General features: G+C 36.6%; 1 protein-coding gene across 19 annotated transcripts in view; it reads left to right on the top strand.

Moving 5' to 3' along the window:
• MYCBP2 (MYC binding protein 2) overlaps positions 1-27,887 on the top strand; it is a 1,055,480-nt gene that overhangs the window by 797,208 nt on the left and 230,385 nt on the right. For all 19 annotated transcript variants that reach the window (XM_050766397.1, XM_050766404.1, XM_050766398.1 and 16 more), the window contains 5 exons: positions 2,098-2,173; positions 10,066-10,281; positions 19,165-19,318; positions 24,339-24,535; positions 27,460-27,702. In XM_050766397.1, the coding sequence (XP_050622354.1) occupies positions 2,098-2,173; positions 10,066-10,281; positions 19,165-19,318; positions 24,339-24,535; positions 27,460-27,702 (886 nt within the window). The remainder of the gene's footprint in view (positions 1-2,097; positions 2,174-10,065; positions 10,282-19,164; positions 19,319-24,338; positions 24,536-27,459; positions 27,703-27,887) is intronic.

Here is a 27,887-nt window from a genome sequence, read left to right as displayed (position 1 = left end):
TAGCATTTGGCACTGTTAATCTTTCTCTTTCTCTTTACTTTTATGGCATACTATCTTGTGAAAATCTCATCCACATACATAGTTTCCATGACCTCCTTTGTACTGAAGTCTGTGCAAAATAATCCCATGGATAGCTCCTTAGTGGGCCTTTCTGGCTAGATACGCTTTAAATGCACTCATGTATCCATACCATAGATGTAGATACCTTATTTTAATCTCTGAGTAAGGCATGTAGCTGTAGCTCTCAACTTCCCCATTTATCCTCTTCCTCACTCTTTCTCTTATACTTTCTCTTTCTCTTAAAATACTTGTTGAGTACTATATCCCAGGAACTTTTCTGGACACAGGCTAGAGTAGTGAACAAGAAAGACAGAGCCCCTGCACTGTTGGAGCTTATAGCTTGGCGAGGAAGCAATACATTAAACAGTTCCATACATAATTACAGTTATTGACTATACAATGAAACGTAAGTATACGATGAACTGAGAGTGTATATTAGGGAAACTCATCCAGTGTGGGGAGTTAGACTTAAGTGACACTTATGCTGAGACCTCGAAGATAAGTAGTGGTTAGCAGGAGAAGATGTGGTAGAGAATTTCAGGAAGAGGGAAAACCTTTGTGAAAGTTGTGATGAAGCTTAACAGGTTCAGACAACTGAAAGAATATCCTTCTTGCTGGAGTATGATGAACCAGGTGGAAAAGAATGCAAAATGAGGCAGGATAGATGGGTGGAGGTCAGTTTTTGGAAGAGGATCTTTTAAACGATGTTGGTGCTTTTGGACTTTATCTTAAGAGAATTGAGAAGATACTGATTTTTAAGCCGGGGAATTATCCACTCAGGTTTGTGTCTTTAAATGTTCAGTTAGGTTCCTATGTGAAGAATGGATTGAAGGGTATGGATGTGCAGAAATGAGTTAAGCTTTTGCAGTGGTCCAGGTAAGAGGTGGTGGTAACCTAGCTTATTAGCATTGCAGCAGTAAAGATGGTGTGGACAGATTCAAGAACTGTTCATGAGATATAATTGACCAGATTTTGTGATTATTTTGATTTCAAGAGTGAAACTGAAGGAAATGTCAAGGATAATGTTTTCATCTGCCTGTTACTCTTATCTATTTGTTGACATTTTGGTATTTTGAAGTTAAACATCTTCAAAATCAAACCCATTACTTTTTTTCCAGCAGACTAACTCTTCCTTCTGACTTCTCAATTTTTATGAATGACATTGTCTACCTCCAGGTGACCTAGGCTTAAAACTTTTCTATTTTGTCACTGCTCTCACTAAATTAGTTACCAAATCTTAAGGACTTGACCTCTTCAGCATCTGGAACAACCTCCTCCCCTTTGCTCTCCCCTGATTCCCTCTTTGATCACCAAACTGTGCTTTCCATTCAAGTCTCTGAGCTCCTTGAGGACAAGAACTGTCTTTTTCATTTTGTGTCTTTACTACCTAGTATCTCAGCATGGTGAACATAAAACATATTAAGTGAAATGAAAATAAAATGTTTTCCTTGCTTCTTGTTTCTTGCACCATAATTCTTATTCTTTATCACATATTTTTTTTCTGTTTCTCAAAGTTATTCAGGGGCTTCCTTATGCTTAAAGAATAATTTGGTCTTAGGGCCATGAGATAATGAATGTATCCAGATTGGTTGCTGGATACATAAAGTATATGAGTTGGGAATTTTGCTATAGTAGTTTAGTAAAAAGTGGCTTTTAAGTCCCTTTGCACTATAGCCCTCACTACCAAAAAGAGCAGATTTTTTTCTTGGAAACATTACTGATATTTGTAAACATTCCCACTATGGATAAAGTGTAAAATACTTCATTTAATGCCTTTTTAATGTTTTAAGTTTATATATGTTTTTGCAGAATTCAAATTTTTATTATTTAATGTATATTGCTTAGCTGCCCCATGTTATCTTCTCAATAGCTACTTTATATGTTAGTATCTTATATGTGTATGTAAAGTATATTGTTTCACATAAAGAAAGTTTGCAAGAAAAAGATCCAAATGTCTCTTTTGGAAATACGCATTTTTGATAGCTTTGTATGTCCTAATATGAACATTCATATGTTTTTTTCCATTTTTATTTTTAGGAATAAGAAAATATTAAATAAGAAGAAATTGAAAAGAAAACAGAAGAGCAAATCAAAAGTGAAGACAAGAAGCAAGGTAAAGCTGTTGGTAATTTATAAGGAATAGGACTGTTGCATATGGTGATTTGAATAAAAATGCCAAGATTTAAAAATATAAGTATAATTAGCAAACCATTTTGTTTGTATGTGCTGAAGTAATTTTGTAAAAGCCCTTTATGATTTGGTTCCTCTTTTAGTTTCATCTTTCTTTTGGGTGTTTCTTTTCTTTCTTGCTTTTTTTTTTTTTTTTTTTTTTTTTTTTTTGAAACAAGGTCTTTTCTGTCACCCAGACTGGAGTGCAGTAGTTTCCTGGGCTCAAGTGATCCTTCCGTCTCAGCCTCCTGAGTAGCTGGGATTACAAGTAAATGTCACCACACCCAGCTAATTGTTAAATTTTTTGTAGAGACAGGGTCTCACGGTATTGGCCAGGCTTGTCTCGAACTCATGGGCTCAAGCAATTCTCTCACCTCAGCCTCCTGAAGTACTGGGATTGCTGGCGTGAGCCACTGTGCCCAGCCTATTTTTGGGGGGTTTCTTGACCAGTAGCCTGGAAGTTAATATCTGAATGTTGAAAATTATTTATTATTTATTCTTAATATCTTTGATCAGTCCTTTGGGGGAACATATCCACTTCTGTTCTCTTTTTTCAATCTGACTACAGGTACTAGAAACTTAAGTAAAATTAGCTTGTAAACCAGGACTTGGGTTTGGGTTTGTCATATGCCTTTCTTGACAGAAATTAGGGAAACTTGGTGTGTCCATATTGTTCTGAGCCTCTTTTGACTGTTGGTAGCTGTACAAAAGAAAAAGCAATATGGAATATTTGAATTAGGTGAGAGCTTAGAAACCAAGAATCTATTTTCACATAATGCAGAGATCTCTATAAAATCCATCTTTTTTATACTAAATGTTTTCAGGGACCAGAGCACTTTATATAATAGTCTCTTTTCTATTGAACATCTAGACAGAAGGAAGAGGAGAGTCATAACTGTGATTCCTGAACAGCTTCACTTTGAGTTAAAGAAACAATAGATTTGCTGGGCCTGTATATCAACTGTAGAGGCAATTGTTTCCTACACTTTTTAAGTTAGTGTTCTTGCTATCGTAACTGAGAGAAATCTACTTCAAAGTAGCAAACCCAAAATAAAATGAAAGGTTGGGGGATGGCATTTATTTGGTGGCTCTATCTTGAGACACAGGTGGATCCAGGGATGAAATAATATCATCAGCCAGCCACAGTGTCTCATGCCTGTAATCCCAGCACTTTGGGAGGCCGAGGCTGGCAAATTATGAGGTCAAGAGGTTGAGACCATCCTGGCCAACATGGTGAAACCCTGTCTCTACGAAAAATACAAAAATTTGCTGGGCGTGGTGGCATGTGCCTGTAGTCCCATCTACCCAGGAGGCTGAGGCAGGAGAATCGCTTGAAACTGGGTGGCGGAGGTTGCAGTGAGCTGAGATCACACCACTGCACTCCAGCCTGGTGACAGAGTAAGACTCTGTCTCAAAATAAATAAATAAAATCATCGAACCCGTATTTTCAGCTCCTATTTCTGCCTTCCTCTGTGTGTGGACTTATTACCTGTGACTGAGGACTGAGGCTGCCAGCAGCTCCAACTCCATTTGCTCTGAGCAAGAGGCAATCTGTTCTACTAGTCATAGCAGAAAGTCTTGGGTAGGATTTTCGGTTTACCTGCATCATTTGCTTTGACCACGGAGACATGGGATACTTTGGTTAGACTGAGTTGTATTTTTAACCCGGAGATGGGCAGTGGGTGAGCACCCTGGTGTATAGGCCACATGGAATGAGGGAGGAATAGTTACCCTAAGGAAAGTGTTGCTGGGCGGGCAGAAAAATAATGTCTGTTCACCGTATCCCTTCTCATTACTTCTGCTTCTGGGATAGAGGAGGGAAGTGGAATGCATTCTCAATGTACAGAAAACCTCTAACAAATACAGTCATTCAGATTTCCAACCTCTGTCCCTTTCCAACTTTTTGGTGCTATGTGCAAATCAGAGTATGGGAATTTTGAGTATCTTTGAAGTTTTTCTAAGGTTTCATTTGGTGATTTCCTGAAGTGGTGGCATATGACATCCAGGAAGAGATGAGGAGAAGTCAAGGTCTTTTGTCCCTTTCAATTCGGCCTCCAACTAGCTTTGTGCCCTTAGCAATTCAGTTTTTTTCCTCTTGCCCTCAGTATTTATATACCTTCTTTTTAAGAGTAGTTTGAGATAACAGTGATATAAATAAGTTCATTAATTTGTTCCTCGAACATTAATTGCGTGCTGAGTATGTGCGGGCATTATACTGGATGTTTGGGATACAAAGATGAGTAAGAGGCATTTTTTGCTCATGGAAAGAATATAAAGTAGTAAAATGGTGTTGTTAGTCTCCTTGACCTGTATTACTTTTTCCAGATTATTTTTCATCTACTCTCTTTTTGAAAGTTATTTTCAAAATGCCATTTAGCTGGCATTTTATCTACTTTATATCTACTTTATGTATTACATATACATAGATGTTACATTTACTTTATATCCTTTATGGCCATCAACCCCTCTATTTCTCCTCATCCCATCCATCAGTCATCTCCTTTATTTAATTTCCATCTTACCCAGATTAGATACCACAGTCTTTCTTTTTAGAAAAACTCTTACTTAATCTGCAACAAATTACACAAACTTGGTGGTTTAAAATAACACTAGTTATCTTACAGTTCTGGAAATCTGAAGTCCAAAATGGATCTCACTGAGCTAAAATCAAGGTGTCAGCAAGGCCGTATTCCTTCTGGAGGCTCTAGGAGGGAATCTGTTTTTTTGTCTTTCCAGTTTCTATAATAGAGGCTGCTCAAATGTCTTGGGTTGTGGCCCTATTCCATCTTCAAAGCCAGTGGTGGTTGGTTGAGTTTTCTCATGCGGCATCAGTGATAGTTTTCTGTTGTTTTATCTCTTCCTCTCACTGTCCAGCCTTCCTCTTTCACTTGTAAGGACCCTTGTGATTACATTGGCCCATCCAGATAATCTGTGCATTTCAAAATCCTTAGTTTAATCACATATACAGCGTCCCTTTTGCCATGTAAGGTAACATTCACTTAGGTTTTGGGGAATTAGGGTGTAGATGTTTTTGGAGGCTATTATTTACCTACCATATCTCACTTGTATGTTTTTGCATTAATCTGACAAAACTCAATCTTGTATGAATCCAGTTATTTTGTCCCTCCCTTAAGGTGAGTTTCATGTGCTGCCAAAGAGAGTTATACAAGAGTTAATTGATAACAATACACATTCATGATCATCAATCTCAAGTATACCATAGCCAGACTATCTTATTATTTTTTCTGGTCAAATAGTTCTCTTTTCTTCTGTGATTATTTCACACCTTTGCCATGCTCCTCAAACCTCTGATAAATTCTGCCCTCCAGCATATGACTTCACTTTCTTACAGGAGAAATCAAATTCATTAGTCAGAAAACTTCCTCAACTTCCTGATCCCAAATGTGTCTGTCTTAGATCAGGCTTCTCAGTAGCTGAGCCTGACAGAGAGATTTGAAGTTTGCAGTTCAGTGAGTTTTGGAAGTTAACATTCATGCATAGAAGCACTACTGCAGTCAAAGTTCAGAACACTTCCATCATCTCCAGGGATTTTCTTTTTATTTTTTGAGATGGAGTCTCACTCTGTTTTCCAGGCTGGAGTGCAGTGGTGTGTGATCTTAGCTCACTGCAGCTTCTACCTCCTGGGTTCAAGCAATTTCCCCACCTCAGCCTCCTGAGTAGCTGGGATTATAGGCACCAGCCACCATGTCCAGCTAATTTTTGTATTTTCAGTAGAGACAAGATTTCACCATGTTGGCCAGGCTGGTCTCAAACTCCTGACCTCAGGTGATCCACCCGCGTTGGCCTCCCAAAGTGTTGGGGTTACAGGCATGAGCCACCGCGCCTGACCGGTTTTCTTATCCTCTGCTGATTCTATCCCTCCCTATAACCCTGGCTCTAGACAACCACAGATATATTTTCTGTCACTGTAGATTAGTTTTCATTTTCTAGAACTTCGTATAAATGTGATCATATTGTGAGTACTCTTTTTTTTAAAAATCTGGTGTCTTTCCCTCAGCATAATTTGTGTTTATGTTGTTGTATATCAGTAATTCATTCCATTTTTTTGCTGATTTTATATACCTATATATGCACGTGTGTGTGTGTGTGTGTGTGTTCATTTTTCTTGGGTGCATACTAGGGAGTGGAATGGTTAAGTGGTTTTTCCTTTGATTTGCCAGAAGGACTCATAAGTCTCATAAGCAGTTTATACTCATGGCTAAGATTTATTACAACAAGGGATGCAGAGCAAGCAGCAAGAAAAAGATATGTGTTTGTGATGTATAGGGAGTTATGGCATAGGCTTCCTAGTTCTTTGTTTACTGAGCACACAAGACATGTTTTCTCTCTGACAGTGAACTGCAGAGAAATGTGTGTATTGTTTTTGCTCAGGTGAATTTTATAATTCAAGACTTTTTGTGGGTTTGGTCACATAGACATATCTTGTTAGTCAGCCACCATAAGTGAAACTCAGGTACACATCGTAAAGCTTGATGTTTGTACATGCAGAGCAGTCTGATAGGCCAGGATACATGGTCCATTGCTCCATGTGTTCATAACAAAATCATCAATCACTACCACAAAGAAAACTCTAAACATCCACATTCCCGAAGGTTGGCCAAGGGTCAATCATGGTTTCCTTGGGGAAATATAAGCAGTAAGCCATCATGCCTGTGGCATTAACTTTTTCCTCAGCGTTGGCACAGTAAATGTACGTTTAGCTTTTTAAGAAACTAGAAAACTCTTTTCCAAAGTGGTTGTTCCAATCTGTAGTCCCACCAGTAGTATATGACCAATCTAGTTGCTTCACATCTTTGAAACACATGGTATTAGCTTTTTAAATTTTAGTCAGTCTACTGAGTAGGGGTTTCCCATTGTGATTTTAGCTTGCTTTTCTCTAATGGCTAATAATGTGAAATCTTTTCATGTACCTTTTGCCATTCTTATTTTTTTGATGTGAAATGTCTGTTCAGATCTTGCCTCCTTATTTTTGTAATTGTCTTCTTATTACTGAATTGCCAGAGTTTCTCATATATTCTAAATACAAGTCTTTTGTCAGATGTCTGCATTCCAAATACATTTCTCCTATTCTGTGGCTTGTGTTTGGGGGAAGAATTGCCATTTTAATGATGTTGAATTTTCCAATCCATGAACATGGTATATATCTCCATTTATTTAAGTCTTTAAATTTCACTCAGCAACACTTTTTTGTTTTCAGTGTGTAGGGCTTACACTTATTTTATTACTTTTATTTACAATTATTTTATATTTTTGATGTTATTGTAAATGCAGTTATTTTTGAAAATGTATTTTGCTTTGAGATGATTTCAGTATGAATGTGGTGTGTATGTGTTCGTGTGCACGTAAGTCTGTGTAATTTTATCACGTGTGTAGGTCCATGTGACTCTTACCACAGTCTGGATGTACAGCAGTTCCATCACAAGAATTCTCTGTGATATCCTTTATAACCTTTATAGTATCTTCCTTCCTCATCCTCTTCTTAGCTTCTGGCAACCACTGATCTGTTTAGCATTTATAATTTTACCATTTTAAGAATCTTATCCAGTGGAATTGTGTAGTATGTAATCATTTAACGATTGGCGCTTTTTTTCCCCACTCGGCAAAATGTCTTTGAGATTCACACACGTTGTTGTATATTGTTTGTTCCTTGCTGAGTAAGCATTTCATGGTATGGATGTACCATAGTTTGTTTAACCATTTACCCATTAAAGGATATCTCCGTCGTTTCTAGCTTTTGACTATTTTAAAAGAAAAAGAAAGCTGTTACGAACATTCATATACTGGTTTTTGTGTGAACATAAGTTTTTATTTCTCTGGTGTAAATGTCCAAGAGCATAATTGCTGGATTATATGGTAAGCACATATTTAGTTTTGTAGGAAATTGCTGTACTTTCTTCCAGGGTGGCTATACCATTTTACATGACCATCAACAACGTATAAGTTTCTCCTCATCCCCATCAGCATTTGGTGTTGTCGCTATTTATTTTAGCCATTCTGATAGGTGTGTACTGTATCTCATTTTAATTTGCATTTTCTGGTAACTAATGATGTTGAAATTCTTTTCATGTGCTTATTTGCCCTTTGTATATCTTCTATATTGATGTGTTCCTATCTTTTGCACATTTTCTAATTAGATTCCTTGTTTGTTTTACTGTTGACTTTTGAGAATTCTTTATATATTTATATATTCTGAATACTCATCCTTTGTTGGATATGTGGTTTGCAGATATTTTCTCCCAGTCTGTGACTTCAATGCTATTATTTTTGAAATTACATTTTTCATTTGTTCATTCCTAGTATGTGGATATACTACTCTTTTTATATAGTAATCTTATATCCTGATTTTGTTAAATCTGCATACTATTTCTGGTAGCTTTTTTGCAGATTCCTTAAGATTCTTTACATGTTTTTTTTTACAAGTAAAAACATTTCTTTTTTAGAAAATACTTCTTCTTGCCTTTTTCCCTTGGCTACATAGGATATTTTCCTTGTACTAGGTAGGATATCCAGTACAATGTTGATGAGTTGCTGAGAGTAGACCTATTTGCCTGGATCACAATCTTAGAGGGAAAGCATTCAGTCTGTTACCACTTTAGCTGTGGTTATTTTGTAGGTACCCTTTATCAAGTTGAGAAAATTTCCTTCTATTCCTAACTTATACATTTTTTTTTTTGTCATGAATCAATACTGGATTTTTTGTCAAATGATTTTTCTGTGTTTGTTTGCAGTATAATATATTTTTTCTCTGTAGTGACAGTGATTACTTTTCCAGTGTTGCACCAACATTGTCCCTGGATTGAACCTCAGTTGGTCATAATATATTACTTTTTTATATATTGTTGGATTTGAATAGCTAATATTTGTAATATCTCTGGATATTTGGATAAGAGATGTTTGTAATATCTCTTATGCATATACTCATAAGTTATATGCCATGCCAGTTTAACTTTGATATATTTCTTATTTAACAAGAGTATTTTGTTTTGTTTTTTTCCAATTCTTTATGGAAGAAGAGTTGAATTTTTGGGACCAAGTTTTTTTGGTACTTGTGGTATCATTTTGTTTATCTTAGATACTTCCTAGACATACTTTAATTATTGGAACTTGAATTTCTAAAATATCTTAAAACAGCTTTTTATATTTATAATGTAAATGTTGATCTTGAAATTGTAGTTGCTGTCTGATGAATAAAATATTGGGCATAAAAGAGAAACTGTTTAGTCTTAACAAATTACCAAGCACATGATTTTTAGCCTTTATCAATACTGATAGATGAGAGAGAGCTTAGGGAAGCATCTACAGTTTACTTGGCATTACTGTTATTTGAATGAGAATGAAATCGGTTGATGAAAATTAAGTTTTTTGGGAGGAGACCCTCATTTCTGTGTAAACTTCTATATGTACTTATAAAAGTATTCAAAATGCAATCTAATGTTTGTAGTAGGTCACTGAGACTCTACAGTATATCTGGTGTCTCTTAGGAAGGCACCAAATGAACTTCTTTGATCCAGAACTCTAGCAGTTAAGCTTTGTTGAGTCTATTCTTGTCATGACGATAAGAGAATATTTCTAGGTTTTTTGCCCATCCCTTTCAAGTGCTTGTCAGATTGGTTGGTTATTGCTGCATTACTCAAAAAATAGTGAGGTATAGAAAAGGGGACTAGAACTTGGGTCCATAGACTTAGACTGTCTCTGCTGTGTCATATAAGGTGTCTTCTGCAAGTCAGTTAGCCTGTCTAATCTTTACTTTTATTTAAAATGGGACTTGATGATAGAAAAGAGTGTGAAATGGAAATACTCTGTTTTGTATTTCAGTCTGAAAACTTGGAGAATACAGTAATCATACCAGATATCAAACTACATAGCAATCCTTCTGCTTTCAATATTTACTGTAATGTACGCCATTGCGTTCTGGAATGGCAGAAAAAGGAAATATCGTTGGCAGCTGCATCTAAGAACTCTGTGCAGAGTGGAGAATCAGATAGTGATGAAGAAGAGGAATCCAAAGAGCCCCCTATCAAGCTTCCAAAGGTAAGCCACTGAGTTCTATTAATATTTAGATGTACAACCTGCAGGTGTTCTGGCTGTAATGCATATATATGCATTGTTAAAATACCTTGCTTTATGTAAAATTACATGCTAAAGATAACATGGCTTATGGGCAAAAATAGATTTGGAGCAGAAAAGGAAAACTCTGCAACTTTATATCTAAGGTGCTAACAAAGTCAATAATTGATAATTCACTGGAAAGCGCAGGAAAGGAGATGAGTGGATTGGAGTCTGTTACAGGGGCAATTAAAAAATGTACAAAAAAATGTACAAAATGCTGGTATAGAGGCATGGAACCATGGCAGATGGAAGTAGAGCTCTGAGCCAGTGGGCTGAGAGTAAGGTGGACACAAGAAAAAGCCAAGAGCCCTGGAAAGCGGGGAGGTGCTCCTCGCCTGGGATGCAGGTATGCAGTTTTATTTCTCTTGAAATAGAACTACAAAGCCTCTCAGCTGTGTGGTAGCTAGGCTGAGAGCCTTTTCCTTTCTGCCTAAGCTTATAATGGTACTCTTGATATTGTGGCTTCCCTTGATTAGGGGAAAAAAAAAAATCATATATGAACCAACTTAACTTTTGCATTATTCTGATATTACTCCCTTATTTACCAGGAGCATATAAGCTAGTTGGTATTTCTACAATAGAAACACGTATTGTAGGCCGGACGCAGTGGCTCACACCTGTAATACCAGCACTTTGGGAGGCCGAGGTGGGTGGGTCACCTGAGGTCAGGAGTTTGAGAACAGCATGGCCAACATGGTGAAACCCTGTCTCTACTAAAAATACAAAAATTAGCCTGGTGTTGTGGCGGGCGCCTGTAATCCCAGCTACTCAGAGGCTGAGGCAGGAAAATTACTTGAACCCGGGAGGCGGAGGTTGCAGTGAGCTGAGATCATGCCATTGCACTCCAACCTGGGTGACAAAGTGAGACTGTCTCAAAAAAAAAAAAAAAAAAAAAAAAAGAAACCTGTGTTTCTTTTTGTACTCTGTTCTGTTTAAGCATTGGTATATTTAAGACTGGAAGGTTATTTTATGTATTTAATATATTTTTTTCTATATAGTAGGTATAGTTAATATTTATAACAAAAGAATAGGTGAAAATATAGACATTTTTAAATGGTGCCTTTATATGACTTATGCATGTTGCTTTTTTTCTAAACAGAGATACTCAAAATGATTTTATAATTATAAGTGATTTATGTACTATTGCCTTTTTACTAAACTGATAACCTTAAAATTATGCCTTGAAAACTTACACATTTCCACAAGGGATTGTGTAAATATTTTTTATGACTTGGAAATAGCAGCATAAATGGAACCTGGTCTGAGTTCTTTTGCACATTTTATGGTGGCTGTTCCTAAGTATACCACCATCCTTAATCATATTGTCAGGTTCTTCTCACCTTATTCTTGGCACATGGCTTGCTTCATATTTCATAGAGTAATAAAGGTTTTGTCAACTTACTCAGCTTCTTGATCAGCCATCTTCACATGTCCTTTTTGCCTCCTGTTTTAGAGTTGAGACCCTTTTCTTTTTCTTATTTCCTTTGTCTGCAACATCCTAATTGCTACTCTAATAGCCCCTTCCTTCCTTCCTTCCTTCCTTCCTTCCTTCCTTCCTTCCTTCCTTCCTTCCTTCCTTCCTTCCTTCCTTCCTTCCTCCCTTCCTCCCTTCCTCCCTTCCTTCCCTTCCTTCCCTTCCTTCCCTTCCTTCCCTTCCTTCCCTTCCTTCCCTCCCTTCCCTCCCTTCCCTCCCTTCCCTCCCTTCCCTCCCTTCCCTCCCTTCCCTCCCTTTCCTTCCTTTTCTTTCTTTCTTTGATGGAGTTGTGCTTTTGCTGTCCAGGCTGGAGTGCAATGGCATGATCTTGGCTCACTGAACCTCTGCCTCCTGAGTTCCAGCAATTCTACTGCCTCAGCCTCCTGAGTAGCTGGGATTACAGGCATGTGCCACCACGCCTGGCTAATTTTGTATTTTTAGTAGAGATGGGGTTTCTCCATGTTGGTCAGGCTGGTCTCGAACTCTGGACCTCAGGTAATCCACCCACCTCGGCCTCCCAAAGTGCTGGGATTACAGGTGTGAGCCGACACACCCGGCCAAAAGCTTCTTTCTTTAACCTAAAACAAACATGTTTATCTTCACTATGGGAGCCCCTCTAGGTAGAAATTATGGTCTCTAATTTTAATTTCTTATGCTTAACTAGGAGAGATTGAGATAAAAAAACATAGTTGAGTTAGGACGTAAGGCTGAAGGACTTGTATAATTTACTTTTTAGTTAGAATACCAATTCTGTGTATGTGTGAGTCACACTGTATTATAGTAATTGTGCTACTTAAGTTCAGTATTGTGAGAGAAAACAAAAGCCTGGATAAATTGTTTACGTAGGTATGCAGGTTTTGAATAGTAAACTGTAGTTCAAATTAAATTGCATAAACAAGAACAATGGATTCTTAGGCTGTTTTAAAACATCAGGATTGGTGAGTATTAAATAAAATATCAGGCATTCTTAAGATAACCTTTTGCAGCATAATTAACAGAGTCAAAGGGGGATCTTTCAAAGAAAATTAAAGAAGATCAGATAGCCCAAGTGATTAATACTGAATTTTCCACCAAGTACTGACCTGTCTGCAAACAGGGTTAACATGGGTTATGGAGCCAAACTGCTGGGGTTCAAACACCATTAAAATTACTAGCTATGTGACACTGGAAGTTATTTGACACATCCATGCCTCAGTTTTGTCATCTATAAATTGGGGGTTGCATCTACCTCATAGGGTTGTAGTGACAATTTAAATGAATTAATGGATGTTGAGTGCATGAGAGAACAGTACCTGGCAAAAAGAAGTGCTCAGTAAATGATATATATAGTTATAAGTGTCAGGTTAGGTGCAAACAAGAAAATGTGTAGGTGCAAATGAATTTGAGAGGAACTCGTCAGTTTATTAAAAAAATTACGCAAGCAAATGAAACTTCTAGAGAATCAGTGCAATCACCTGATGAATGAGAGATGAAGAGAAAGGAAGAAGTGATGAGATGCCTTCATGCAGAGGCAAGCAGATGCTATGGGTGGGGAGTGAAACTTTCAGGTGATATTTTTTGACAGTCATTTCCATGACATGAAGGATTGACACTGAGGACAAAATTAGTCTCGTAAGGTTTGAGGTGATGGGATTTGAAGGCAAGTGGGAAATGTTGGTATTTTTGTTTTCCTTTTGATCATCTCTGTGTCTCAGCCTCAAATGCTGCTGTCTAGTATCCTAGTTTGCTTCCTTTCTTTGTTCCTCTGTTGCTCCTAAGCATGTGGCTGTCCCATTCCTTCTCACATGAGGTTTCTGTCTCTCCTACTCTTTTTTTTTTCTTAACATGATTAAGACAGTTTTTAATCTGTTGTTGAAGTGTTGTTGTAATACAGTTTTATTTTTCCCATGCTTGAGTTTTAAAATTTAGTTATTAATAAATTGAGTTTGACTGTTATATAGATATTGTCACCCTTTTTTTGCTTTTTGCGTTTGTTTTTGTGTTTTGCGGATCAGTAATCATTGATATATTTAAAGGAGCTTTCTATTCCCTGAATGCTTCTGGAACATTAAGTTTTTTACCCAGCTCAAACTGTCAGTAAACTCTACATCCTCTAAAACTTTACAGATTTTACACCTACATAATTTTTATTATTTTTATTTTTGTTTTTATTTTCATTTTGAGACAGAGTCAGGCTCTATCATCAGGGCTGGAGTGCAGTGGCATGATCTCAGCTCACTGTAACTTCTGCGTCCTGGACTCAAGCGATCATCCCACCTTACCCTCCCATGTAGCTGGGACTGCAGGCATTTGCCACCACCCCAGGCTACTTTTTGTATTTTTAGTAGAGGTGGGGTTTTGCCACATGGCCTAGGCTGGTCTCGAACTCTTGAGCTCAAGCAATCTGACCGCCTCAGCCTCCCAAAGTACTGGGATTACAGGCATGAGTCACCATGCCCAGTGCATAATTTTTAAATAGTAACAAACACTTAGAATTCATATTTCCCGTCTGAACCCATTTGAAGCCAGTCATGCCACATTATTAAAAGATTTAGACTTACATAGGATCATTTCTTTCTTAATTCAGTATATATTTTTTGAATTTGTAGCCAGCATTGTATTAGGTCCTGAGAACAAAAGGATGAAACATAATTCCTGCCCTCAAGAAAGCATTGTCTTGTAGGGATAAGAACCAGGTCAATAAATATTCTCTAGTGCCTTAAGGATTGATAGGGAGTGCTAGATATAGTGGAACACGTTAGAGAAAGGACTCAACACTGGCTGAGATAGAGCAAGAGAGACAGCAGGAAGCTAAATCATGAAGGGCCTTATGTGCCATGTATTTCAGATGTTATCTCGTGATTAGTAAATATTGAAGATTTTAAGCAAAAGAATATCATCAGACTTGCGTGATTGCATCGGACTCACTACCCTTTAGTTATGGATATGCCTTACTAAGACTGGAGTAACTTTGTAAGTTTACTCCTGTTAGTAAAGCATATCCATAACTAAAGAGTGGTGCATGAGACTGGAGACAGAGGAACCATTTAGGCAATTATTGCAGTTGTCTAGAGAGTGTTAATGAGGGTTGGAATTATGGTAGTGACTGTTTTGAATCTAAGAAATGTTAAGCAGAATTGACAGGAATTAGTAATAAATTGGCTCTAAAGGCTGAAAAAGAAGGCAAAATATAAAGTTATTCTTTAAGGTTCTGTGTGTTGAGGCTGTTGACTGAAAGAGGGAAAACTGGATGAGGAACAGTGCTTGGCTGAAATGATGATCAAGTTTAGTTCTGCACATGCTGATTTTGAATTAAATGTCAGGGGTCCAGTGTGTGCTATGTAGGGCTGAAGTTCGAAAAATAATTGCCAGCTAGAAATATAGATTTGGGAGTTATCACTATGTAGGCACAAGTTGAAACAAATTTCTATGAGAGATGGGAGGGAGTGGGATCAAGAACATTGAAAAAATAGCTTTGAAAAGTTGAAAAGTTTTGAAAAGTTCTCTTCCTCTGAGTGTGAAGAGAAGGGAAGATGGTAGTAGTCATAGATAAGTGTGTTTTTTAGACAAGGAACTCAGAAACTTCACACTCATACTTTTTTTTTTTTTTTTCCCTGAGATGGAGTTTCACTCTGCTTGCCCAGGCTGAAGTGCAATGGCACGATCTTGGCTCACTGCAGCCTCCACCTCCTGGGTTCAAGTGATTCTCCTGCCTCAGCTTCCCAAGTAGCTGGGATTACAGGCATGCGCCACCATGCCTGGCTACTTTTGTATTTTTCGTAGATAAGGGGTTTCTCCATGTTGGTCAGGCTGATTTGCAACCCCTGACCTCAGGTGATTCACCCACCTTGGCCTCTCAAACTACTGGGATTACAGGCGTGAGCCACCGCACCCGGCCCCACATTCAGAATTCTCTGCCTTAGCCTTCTCGTCCTCTCCCTCTGCTGCTGCCTCTTCCCCCTCCCTTTTCCTCTGTCTCTAGAGTTTTAAATTTTTTATTACTTGTAGATATTATCACTGTACTAAATATTTGCTTTATACAAACAATTTTACAAGGCAGTATACTTCACTCTGTGGTAATATGTAAATATAATTTTGATTTCCTTTTGACCTTTTTCAAATATATAAGTATTGGAAGTGATTTTAGGACTTTTAACTGAACAAGATACGATTTTTAAGGGTAAAGAGTTAATTATTAAATCCAAATGTGATGTAACTAAACTTTTATGATCACACTTATTCATGAAATAATAAAGTCACATTTGGAAATACATGGTTTGAGATGGGCAAAAGAAAACCTTGAAATTATATATCATTTTATATCATTTTTCTTTGGCCAAATATATTTTTATCTTACTTTCCTAGCATATTAGACTGGCTATATCAGGTAATTATTTCGGCTTTATGTTTATCTTTCAAATATAATAAATAACCTTCAAAATTTAATTATTTGAGAGCAGCAGTAAAGATAAAATTCAGTAAATTTACAAAAGACTTTTCTGAAGAGAAGTGTGAAACCGTGTGTTGGGTAATTAGTTATAGTTCGTTATCGAAAGTATTGAAGCTTCTTGTGTTCTTTTATTGTTGTAATTATTATTTTTCTTAAGTGTCACGTTTATTTATTTTGCTAATTGTACGTATTTATTGTAGATAATTTGAAAAATCAGAACATTTTTCTAAAGAAGAATGAAAAATCAGAAGTAATATTTGAAGTCCTGTTAACCAAAATATACCCCTATATAAATATTTTTATTTCTTTTGTCATTTTTTCTAGGTACACATTAAAATATGTTTTTTATACACAAATGAAATAATACTATATTGACAGGACTATATTTTTTCTGCTTATGCTTCCTTCCTGATACTGAAGGAGGGAGAAATATATGTTTTCACTGACTATAAGACTTCTGTTTTAAAGTCTACTTTCAAAGTTCAAACTTTTGGTAAATTATTTTATACTTAGCCAAACAGCAGAAAAAAACTTATTTAAAAACTTGTCTGGTAACTGTGTGCAATAATCCATAGCTAAATATTAAAACTTCTTTAATAGTTGCAGAACGTGAGGTTGATTTTTGTTGTATATTGAATATATATTCCTATTCTGAAAATGAATGTTTTCCCATTTGTTAAATAAAAAGTCTACAATGAACCAAGATGTAGATAATTAGTGAGACTTCCACAGTGTTTAACCCAGACAGATGAAGAGTTCTCTATCATGATCATTGTGACTAAAGTTTTATGGGCCAGTCTCACTAAAACTGGCTGGCTCTGTTTCTAGGCAGCCTACCCGAGTTGCCTATTGCCATTCACTTATTATTACACCTTAAACTTACCAGAGAGATCAAGAACCTGTTCATTAGGTAGACTTACTGTTTCTGGCAAGGTTCAGTAATTCCTTTGTCACTATAATAAATGAACCTTAGCCAAAAATGTCATCTGTGAAGAATCCTCTTGGAGTTATGAAAAATCATGGTTGGTAGCAGAGTAAGCAATCTGAAAGAATAGCAGAATATAGTAGTCTTCCATTGGCTTGAGAATAGAGCACCACATTTTGTACTTTGGAAATCTTTGACTTCAGATTTCTCTTTCCTGTAAGTACATAAGCAGATACAAACCTTGGACAGCATGTTTTTATTTTCTAGTCCATTCCAGGAAAAGAAACTATATCAAATGTAAAAGTTTCATCACTTAATGTGTTTAATCAATTGAAACTCGCTATGCAAGTTCTTCTGTAATATTAGTTATAATCAAGTCTGTTAGGATTTTATATAACTTCTCTAAAGATAGTCCTCCTAGTCATTTGACTTCTCAGCTATAGCTGTTGTTTCCAGAAAACTTGTAAATGTTAATCAGAACTACAATTGACTTACCTTCAGCTGATTTACCTCTTGTCTAGAAAATGTGTTTCTGAGATGCAGTGGTTTTTAGCAAACAACTTAGTGAATAATTCAACAAATATTTAATGTATGCCTACCATATGCTAGGTAATTGGCTAGGCATGAGAGGTATTAAGCCATTTAAGACATGTTCCGTGTGTATTGGAAGATCACAGTATAGTTGGGAAAATGAAAACAAAAATAGTTACACTATAATGTAATAAATGCTGTAACAGAGGTCTGTACTGAGTATGAATTATATACATGACTAATTTACCCTGTTAGATTATAAACTCTTAGAGGACAGGGTCTAGTATACCTTCATATTTCCTAAAGTGAGTTTGCACAATGTGAGTGCTTAGGAGGTATTTATGTAATATGTGAATTAATGCAAAAATATCAGCAGAGAGATTCTTCCACTGTTGTGTTCAATAGAATTAATGGTTTCAGGAGTTTCTACTAATTAGTCTTATTTTGATTTTTCTGTTACTTCTCCAAACAATTTACTTAATACTTCCTGAACTGGTTCTCAGAATGTTGACATTGCCTAAGAAATGGAATTTGTCTTTTATCAGTCTTGTGAAGGTATATCCTTAACTCATTCTTTGCAATTTGCTCTCTCAATCTTTAGTAACAGATTTATCTCTTTTGCTGGATATAGAGTCTGATTTTTCTTGCACCTGATGAGGAATGGTAAGATAATTAAAGGAAAAGTATCAGTGATATTTTTAGCTAAGCCGTTTTTTTTTTTTTTTTTTTTTTTTTTTGAGACGGAGTCTCGCTGTGTCCCCCAGGCTGGAATACAGTGGCGCGATCTCGGCTCACTGCAAGCTTTGCCTCCCGGGTTCACGCCATTCTCCTGCCTCAGCCTCCTGAGTAGCTGGGACTACAGGCGCCCACTACCGCGCCCAGCTAATTTTTTGTATTTTTAGTAGAGACGGGGTTTCACCGTGGTCTCGATCTCCTGACCTTGTGATCTGCCCGCCTCGGCCTCCCAAAGTGCTGGGATTACAGGCGTGAGCCACCGCGCCCGGCCAGCTAAGCCGTTTTAAATTGTTTTGTGATCATCCTACAAGAAGGGATATCACCTATAAATAATAATATAGTGATTGTACCATTATAGAAAAGGCTAAGATGAAAAGCTCCTTATAAAATCTTTTTACTGTATGTGCTATGTTGACTTTATTTTTGGTTGTAGGTAACAATTAACATGACTTTTGACAAAAAGAGTACTGAGTTTTCCTTGAGTACAACCAAATGAACTTTGCAAATTAATACAGTTTATTCTGAGTGAATGCAATCTAGTCTCTAGTTCATTGTTATAAGCCATTTTCATGATGTTTTATATGGCTCCATTATATACATATACATATACATTATCATTTGCTGTGGAAGTAACTTGTACCAACTAAACTGCTTAGAAAGTGTTACTAGCTTACCTGTCATAAAGTATATATATTTTTTCCTTTTAAATAGATTATTGAAGTTGGCCTTTGTGAAGTTTTTGAATTGATCAAGGAGACACGATTTTCTCACCCATCCCTGTGTCTCAGGAGTCTCCAAGCCCTGCTCAACGTGCTGCAGGGCCAGCAGCCAGAAGGCCTCCAGTCTGAGCCGCCCGAGGTCCTAGGTAAGAGCCAAGACTCATTCAGTGAAGCATTTAAAAGTGAATATAGTTAATAATAGAGTATTATACACTTCAGATTGTTCAGAGAATATTTCTAAAGTTCTCATTACAGAAAATGTTAAGTACTTGAGGTGATAGATGTTAATTAGTCCACATTTTATTCACGAATCACTTTATATCCTATAAATTTATACAATTATAAATTGTCAATTTGCAATTTTTAAAAAGTGAAGAGCTTCTTTTATGAAGCACACACAATAGCCTATAATGTAGTCTTTATAGAGTATTTTTTTCTGTGTTCCTCTGAAGTTATGGTTTAAGAGTTGAAGTTCATGCACACACATTTCTCAATTAGCATGATGAAGCAGGGGGCAAACAAAACATAAATCCCTGAAATCCAGAAATAATCCTCAAACCTTAAGGTCACTATTAAATTAAATCGTTCTTATTAAACTTTTGGCCAAAATAGCTAACATTCACTTTCTCTAACTTGTTACTCTCAATAGTTTTGAAAAACAGGGAAAAGGAAATAAATGCCACAAACCCAAAACAGTACAATTAGTTTCTAAATTGAGGGGACATTTTTTTTTGTATTCATCATAAATAAAAATCTATTTGTGTTATGGATTAAACTTCTGACTTAGCAGCTTTCATTAAGTAAATAAAATGTTTGCTTTTCTTAAAGTGTGTTCCGATTCTTGCCTTTCATATCAGTGACCTAGGCTCGACATGTAATACTTTAAATAAGATAGGAGCTTTTACTCAAAAGGTATTAAGGAATAGAAATAGAGATGGAAGCATAATTTTTAGCTTGTTAATTGCTTTTTTTCTCCGATGCTAACTATGGGTCTTTAAACTGTCTAAAGTTTTCTAGATCCTTCTAGTATTATAGGAAAATTCTCTGAAGTACTAGATCTGTGGTTCTCATTATGTGGTTCTCAATTCGCATTAGCATGTATCAGAGTTATCGGGGCCTTCCCTATGGTGTTTCTGATTCCATAGACTTGGGGTGGGGCCCAAGAATTTTGGAGTAAGTTTCTTGGTGATGCAGATGCTGGTTTGGGGACTACATTTCTGGTTTAGACTAAAGCTTGGTCCTTTTTTTTCTACTTGGCTGTTTGGATTTTGTAGGACCCACCTGTGAGAACCAAATTGCATGAACCTAACTACATGTCAGATTTTTCTTTTTTTGGTCGCATGTGGTGATTCAGTTTTTGTGTTTGACTTGTTTGTTGGTTGGTTGGTTGGTTTTAATGGGAGGGAGGATGCTGGTCATTAAAACAAGCTGAGGATTTTTTAAACCATCCCCCTCACATACACAGTTATTAAAAGCTATTATCAAATAAAAGCTGTCATGTTGACAAGCAGGCGCCGTGTTGGTTATTGTTAAGATAACACCATTGATCATATTAATATTGTGAAGTGCTGCTTGACTGGACAGCATTTTACTGAAGATTTGACTTATTTTATTTAACAATATTTTGCTGGGTTTTCTTGGCTTTGGTTTTGTCAGTTAGCAAATAATTGGAATGTTAAAATACCCACTAAGACTTGTATGTCATATTTCCTCCTTTGAACATGTTATTTCTCTCCTCCTAAGTCTTCTACCATTCTCATGTCTTATGTCAATTGTTAAATACTTTTCCTTCGTATCCGTTCTGTATATACTTTCTTTCCTTTATTCTTTTAAAACTAGACTTGTTCTTAATACTAGCTTTGAAATATAATGTGTGCTTTAGTCTTACTGTCTTGCATCAAAACTTTCACATTGGCTGGGTGTGGTGGCTCACGCCTGTAATCCCAGCACTTTGGGAGGCTGAAGCAGGAGGATAACTTAAGGCTGAGAGTTTGGGACCAGTCTGGGCAACTTAGACCCCTATCTCTGCAAAAAAAAAAAAAATTTGGTCATGGCAATGAGTGCTACTCAAGTGGCTAAGGTGGGAGGACCGCTTGAGCCCAGGAGTCTGAGGCTACAATGGGCTGTGATTGTGCTACTGGACTGCACTCTAGCTGGGTGACAGAATGAGACCTCATCTCTACCAAAAAAAAAAAACCCGAAAAAAATCCCACAAAACCCAAAAACTTTTCACCTTATTAATCTGTTTGTTTTTATTTTCTTGTTAAAAGTTTCTAATTCTGCTGTGCTGCCTTTCGTCTGTCTTCCATCCTTTCAGTGTTTACTGCTGATCTCATCACTGCTTTGGCTTATTTTTCTATGTAAGGGATTTCTTATCACTTCATATTTTCTATTTTGTTAAATTAGCTCAAAGATAAAAGCACTGATTTGGTTCTTTTATAATAAATTTCTGTTGAAACTTGCCTCTCCTCCTTTTTTTAATCTAATATCCCAATCTTACTGGTTATTCTTTTTTTCCCCATTTGGTTATTTTCATGTTATTCATGAAAATATGTGTATATTTATGTAACTCTTACTGTAGAATATCTTGATGATTAGTATACACCAAGCCTCTTCTCTTTGCAAATAGATTTTGATTTTTAAATTATTTATTTAAAAATGTATTCCCTTCTGTTTAGTTAGATTATATTCTCAAGTATTCACTGAAATGTAATAGCACCCCCTTTGTTATGTGCTAAGAATGTATGATACCATTGCTGTTATTATGGAACTTAGCATCAGATATGTGTATAATTACAAGTGTGGATAAATTGTATGGAGGAAAGTAGAAGGAGTTCTGAGAGTCCTTTTTTGTTTTTTGAAACAGAGTCTCGCTCTGTTGCCCAGGCTGGAATGCAGTGGTGTGATCTTGGCTCATTGCAACCTCCACCTCCCGGGTTCAAGCTATTCTCCTGCCTCAGCTTCCTGAGTACCTTGGACTACAGGAGCATGCCACCATGCCCAGCTAATCATTGTATTTTTAGCAGAGACAGGGTTTCACTGTGTTGGCCAGGCTGGTCTTGAACTCCTGACCTCAGGCAATTTGCCTGCCTTGGCCTCCCAAAGTGGTAGGATTACAGTCATGAGCCTCTGCACCTGGCCGTGATTCCTTTTTTAACTTAAAAAATTTTTTATTTACTTATCTTTAGGGACAGGATCTCACTATATTGCCCAGGGTAGACTCAAACCCTGGACTCAAGTGATCCTCCTGCCTCCACCTCCCAAGTAGCTGTGACTATAGGTATACACTGCTGCACCCAGCTCCCTAAAAGCCTCCCTGAAGATGTGACATTTGAGATTTAGAGGGTGAATAGGAGGGAGTGAACTAGATTGTAAGTGCTACAGGTAGAAATAACAGCATGCAATAAGGCTCTGAGTCAAAAGGAGAATGCATGAAAAGAAGAGCAATATGGCTAGAATGTGGAGAGTGAAGGGAACAGTCTTGTGACAGGTGAGGAAAGAGGCAGGGACATGTGGAGCTTTACATGCCATGTTAAAGAATTTGATTATTGGGCTAGGAGGAATGGAAGGTCATTCTGTATTTCATTACGCTAAGAATATTGTTTTTAAAATAGCCTGTTTTCTTAAATTATTTGCTTAAATTATTGACTATTTTCTTTCCCTGGAATCTTAACCTTTTTGAAAGGGTAGAGACTTTCTTTGTCATGTTTGCCAATACCCTAATGTAGAGTAGTTGCTAATGTGCGAGAGTTCAGTAAATATTTGCTGAATAATCAACAGATGTACTCGCTGAAGGGTAATAATTGGAGGAAGGATGGGTAGATGGAAATATGGACAAACAGGGGTAGATGAAAGGATGGAAGGAAGGATAGCTGGAGGAAAAGGTAGAGGAAAGGATAAATGGAAAAAAAATGAAAGTATAGGATGTGTACAGACAAGTGAAGAGAGGAAGGGAGAAAGAAAAGAAGGAAGAGGAAGACAGAAGGGAGGAAGGAATTAACAAAAGAGTGAAAGAATTTTAGGTAGACAATTAGATGTTTGGTTTGAAATTCTCCCTATTGGGGCAATAGCGAATGGTAAGAGATAATTTCTTAACACTTTTTAGTCAAGGAGATGATGATAGCATGGATTGGAAAGATGGTGATGAGATAGAGAAAAGTGGTTATCAATTAGGATGTAAAATAAACAGGGCTTAATTTGGGATTAGCTGTGGAAGATGAGGGATTGGTAGGGGCTCCCTAGGTTTCTGTAAGTTACCAGATAACCCACAGGTGGCATTTTAGTTTTTAGAGAATTGCAGTACATTACTCCTCTTTCTCTTGTTCTCCTCCCTCTCTCCCTTCCCTTTCCCTCTCTTCATCTTTCTCAGTTTTCTGACTCTCTTTTTCTCTCTCCATCTGATTATTCACTCTGTAAGGATTTTTAGATCTCTCTTCTATGGAAGAAATACCCAGATGTCTGTTGATTGAATCTTGGATGGAGGTGTTCAGGGAATTTTGTGTGGAGACCTCTGCTGGTTTTAAAACATTTGTGTGTGTGTGTGTGTGTGTGTGTTTCATCTTCACCACTAAATGACTTTATGATTTAGGAAAAATCTTTTGACTACCCTGTATCTCAATTTCATTGTTAAAGGAGGAGAATATCTGTCCTATTGACTTGGAGGTTTTTCTAGGGTATAAATGAATTACATCCTCTCTAAGTGTGAATTGCTATTATGTTAATGATGTAGCCAATTTTATATTAAAGCACATTATGGCATATGCTTTATGTTTCTGTTACTTTGAAAATATATACATAATTTCCTGGACACTTAACATCTTAAGAAGCCTCCTAATCTAAAAGGTAAAATAAGTATGATGAGTAGTCTGTTACTTGATAGGATGAGTTTCTTGAATATGTGAATGTCTCTAGGCAAGCTTGTTTTAAAAGACCTTAGATTTTCTCTTTTTACTAAGAAAAACAAGGAGTTGAACCGAATGTTCTTTAAGGCCCTTGTTACATAAATATTTCAACTTTTGGGGAAAAGAGTAACTGGAAAGAAACTAATGCAAAGTAATTGTTCTAGATTCCTTAAATTTTGTTTATAATGAGACTAAAAATAAATAAATATAGGCATATAATGTTCTCTATGTTGGATGAATATAATTGAATTCTATTTATCCACAGAGTCTCTCTTCCAGCTTCTTTTGGAAATCACTGTTCGAAGTACTGGGATGAATGATAGCACAGGACAGTCCTTAACAGCACTTTCCTGCGCTTGCCTCTTTAGTCTGGTGGCTTCTTGGGGAGAAACAGGAAGGACACTTCAGGCCATCTCTGCTATCCTCACCAACAATGGAAGCCATGCTTGCCAAACTATTCAGGTATTTCATATTTATGTCTGCTTAGAAATTTGTAAGATGACAAGTTACAGTTTCATCTCAATTTCTGTCAATAGGAATTCTGCTTTTTCACACTCATTACAGTAACTTGATCTAAGATTGATACATAAGTAATCTACAGTATTTCAATTACATGATATGTATGTTTAACTCTGAAGCTTTAAATATAATAAAATGAATTTTGGCCAGACCTCTTAAATCTTTAAGCTGGTCTTTGCCTTAACACTGTAGCCTTCTCTTTCCTTGCTGTTGTCTTGCTCTCTGCGTTCTCCCCTCTTCCCATCTTTCCCTGAATTTTTTAGAATGGAATTCATTCTTAGTTTTAAATATCTTTTCTCTGTTGAAAGAAAAAGATATGGTATCCATCTGATATATTTTTGATTGGTTGATTATATGATTTTTAATGAGTTGATTTGTTTCTGAGTTGCTTCAGCTATGTATAAAACATTTTAGGCTTTTAATATTCAGTTGTGGAACAGACAAGCTCGTCACCATTTTAGTAGTGGGAAAAATAATCCTTCTTATAGGCAAACTTGACTTAATTATTTGGGAAGGCTCTGGAAATTGAGAAAGAAGTTAAGATTTTAAGACCTGACTGTCTACTCTTCTCTGGCCCCTTGGGCAACCCCAGAGCAAGTGGAAGGGCTGCCCCAATCCTGTTATTAGCAGACCAAAGATAGCAAAAGGAGTATATTGGTCATTTTCTGTCTTATTCAGTGATCTTGAACTCCCCTTGTCAAACAAGAGCCTTTCCCTTACTCTGGATTTCTGCTCTTTTCTTCCTTTCTACCTTGCTTGGAATCCTTTTGTCCCTTTTTATGGTCCTTAATTATTTTGAAGTTGCTCTAATACAACTGTGGTTTTCAAGCTGTGTTCTGTAGATGTACTTTCAGGGTTTGGCAAATGTTTAATTTAAATATATGTTTAAAATATACAAATATTTTAAAAATTGTAATAAAATAATGCAAACATTCAGATACTATATACCAGATTTTAATAGGATAGTGCCCACCAACATGTGAGCTTATGAATTTTGATATGATTTGCTTTTATGTAGAGACTTAGGAATGCCATTAGAGCTCATAGCAGGAGTACGTGAACTATGTTCATGGAAAGCCTCCCAGAGGATATGAGGTGAGATCTAAACAATGGGTTGAAATTAGCCAGGAGAAATTGTTGGTGTTGGTGGTGTAGAGAGAGAATGTTCTAGGTATCCACATGCTAAGGCATGGAGGTGAGAGTAAGAGTGGAGTATTTAAAAGCTGAAAGAAGTTTAGTATAGCTATAGCATAGAGAGCTGGCAAACAGTATACGCACAACATAGAGAGCTGGCAAATAACAGAGACAGGACTCGAGGGCTTATCTGTCTCCAATATTTTCAATCACTAGACAACACAAAACTACTTGATCCTCTGAATCAGTAGCTATGGTTCTCTACAGACCTGCCACATCACTACATCCCCAGCTCTAGCTGAAACACCATATTAAAGCCCATTACCTTAACATGACTTACAATGCTCTTCATGATTTGGCCTTTTATCTACCAGCTTCATTTCTCAAAACTCGCCTGACTGTTGGTAGAGGGAGAAAAGCTTTCCCTGATGATGTGTGCAGTAGTCCATTTTCACACTGTTGATAGAGATGTCCCTGAGACTGGGCAATTTACACAATAAAGAGGTTTAATGGATTTACAGTTCCACTTGGCTGGGGAAACCTCACAATCATGGTGGAAGGCAAGGAGGAGCAAGTCATGTCTTATGTGGATGACAGCAGGCAAAGAGAGCTTGTTCAGGGAAATTCCTCTTTTTAAAACCATCAGATCTCGTGAGGCTTACTCGCGATCATGAGAAGAGCACAGGAAAGACTTGCCCCCATGATTCAGTTACCTCCCACTGGGTCCCTTCCACAACACATGGGAATTCAAGATGAGATTTGAGTGGGAACACAACCAAACCCTATCAGTGTGTATAACTATTCACATCTCAGATTTATTTTGGCACCCAACTGCATATTACTTGTCCATTTCAAAAAGCTTAGCAGAGAGTTTAAAGCAAGGTAGACATGGTAGTACTGCAAGGTGCTGTATTAAAGGAGACTGAAATCCTTTCTGGAGGGTTGAACTCTCGACTTCAAAGGTTTTCTGCAGATAAAACACTGTTTATTGCATTTGAGCTCAGAAACAAATCAATAAAAAAAGTACATGGAAAAAGGCACCATTATTGAGAATTAGCAGAAACAAATATGGTAGAATCAATCCTGCCAAATCCTTAGATATTGAAATTATTTGATATAGAATGTGTATGTGTATGAATATATAAAGTATGGTTAAAGTAATAAAAGAAAATACCAAAAGTATGATTAAGGAGTGAGAATATAAAAAGTAGTCAGACATTAGGAAAAAAAACAAATTGAATTCCTAGAAATGAAAAACCAAACAATTACAATTAGAAACTTAAAATGGGTTAACTATTGTATAATATGATTGAAGGTGGAAATGGCGAACTGAAGGATAAAGAGGAAGGAATTATCTTGAATGCAACAGAGTGACAAGGAGAGAAATATGGAAGATAAAATAAGAAACATGGATCAAGAATGACAAAATCTAATGTAATACAGTCTGAGTTCCACAAGGCAATAATAGATTTGTGGAGATAGAGTACTTGAAATAATGGCAAAGATTTTACAGTATTGGTGAATGACATGGAATCCCAAGAGTAAAGAATTCTACCTTGCTTGAGATTTGCTTCTTATAGATGAACTTTTAGTTGGTACTTTTTGCTGGCATGCGAAGTATCATTCTGAACAATTTATTGTCTTATCAATGATGATATGTTACCAAAGTATCTTTGTTTTGTGTTTGTAACATTTTAAAATGTTTTTTCATTTTTTTCTTCTCTTTTGGCTAGGTGCCAACAATTCTAAATTCGCTACAGAGAAGTGTACAAGCAGTTTTGGTGGGGAAAATTCAAATTCAGGACTGGTTTAGTAATGGCATTAAGAAAGCAGCTTTAATGCACAAGTGGCCATTAAAAGAAGTATCTGTTGATGAAGATGACCAATGTCTACTTCAGAATGATGGATTTTTTCTTTATCTGTTATGCAAGGATGGATTATATAAAATAGGCTCTGGATACAGTGGAACAGTTAGGGTAATGTGCTTTCTTACAGTTCCTTAATTATACAGAGTTATAACCATAACGAATTGTGTTCTGTGTGTTTCTAGTTTCATTTCTAGAATGTGACCTAATTTGGGTGTAATAATATTTATTTGAAAACTATAATTGAAATACAGGCGTTAAATGTCATTCACCCATTTGTATTATTTTTCATTGAC

This window comes from Macaca thibetana, chromosome 17, assembly GCF_024542745.1.
Source record: "Macaca thibetana thibetana isolate TM-01 chromosome 17, ASM2454274v1, whole genome shotgun sequence".
NCBI classification, from domain to species: Eukaryota; Metazoa; Chordata; class Mammalia; order Primates; family Cercopithecidae; genus Macaca; species Macaca thibetana.
Note: the sequence above shows the minus strand (reverse complement) of the source record. Positions and strands in the feature narration are given on the sequence as shown.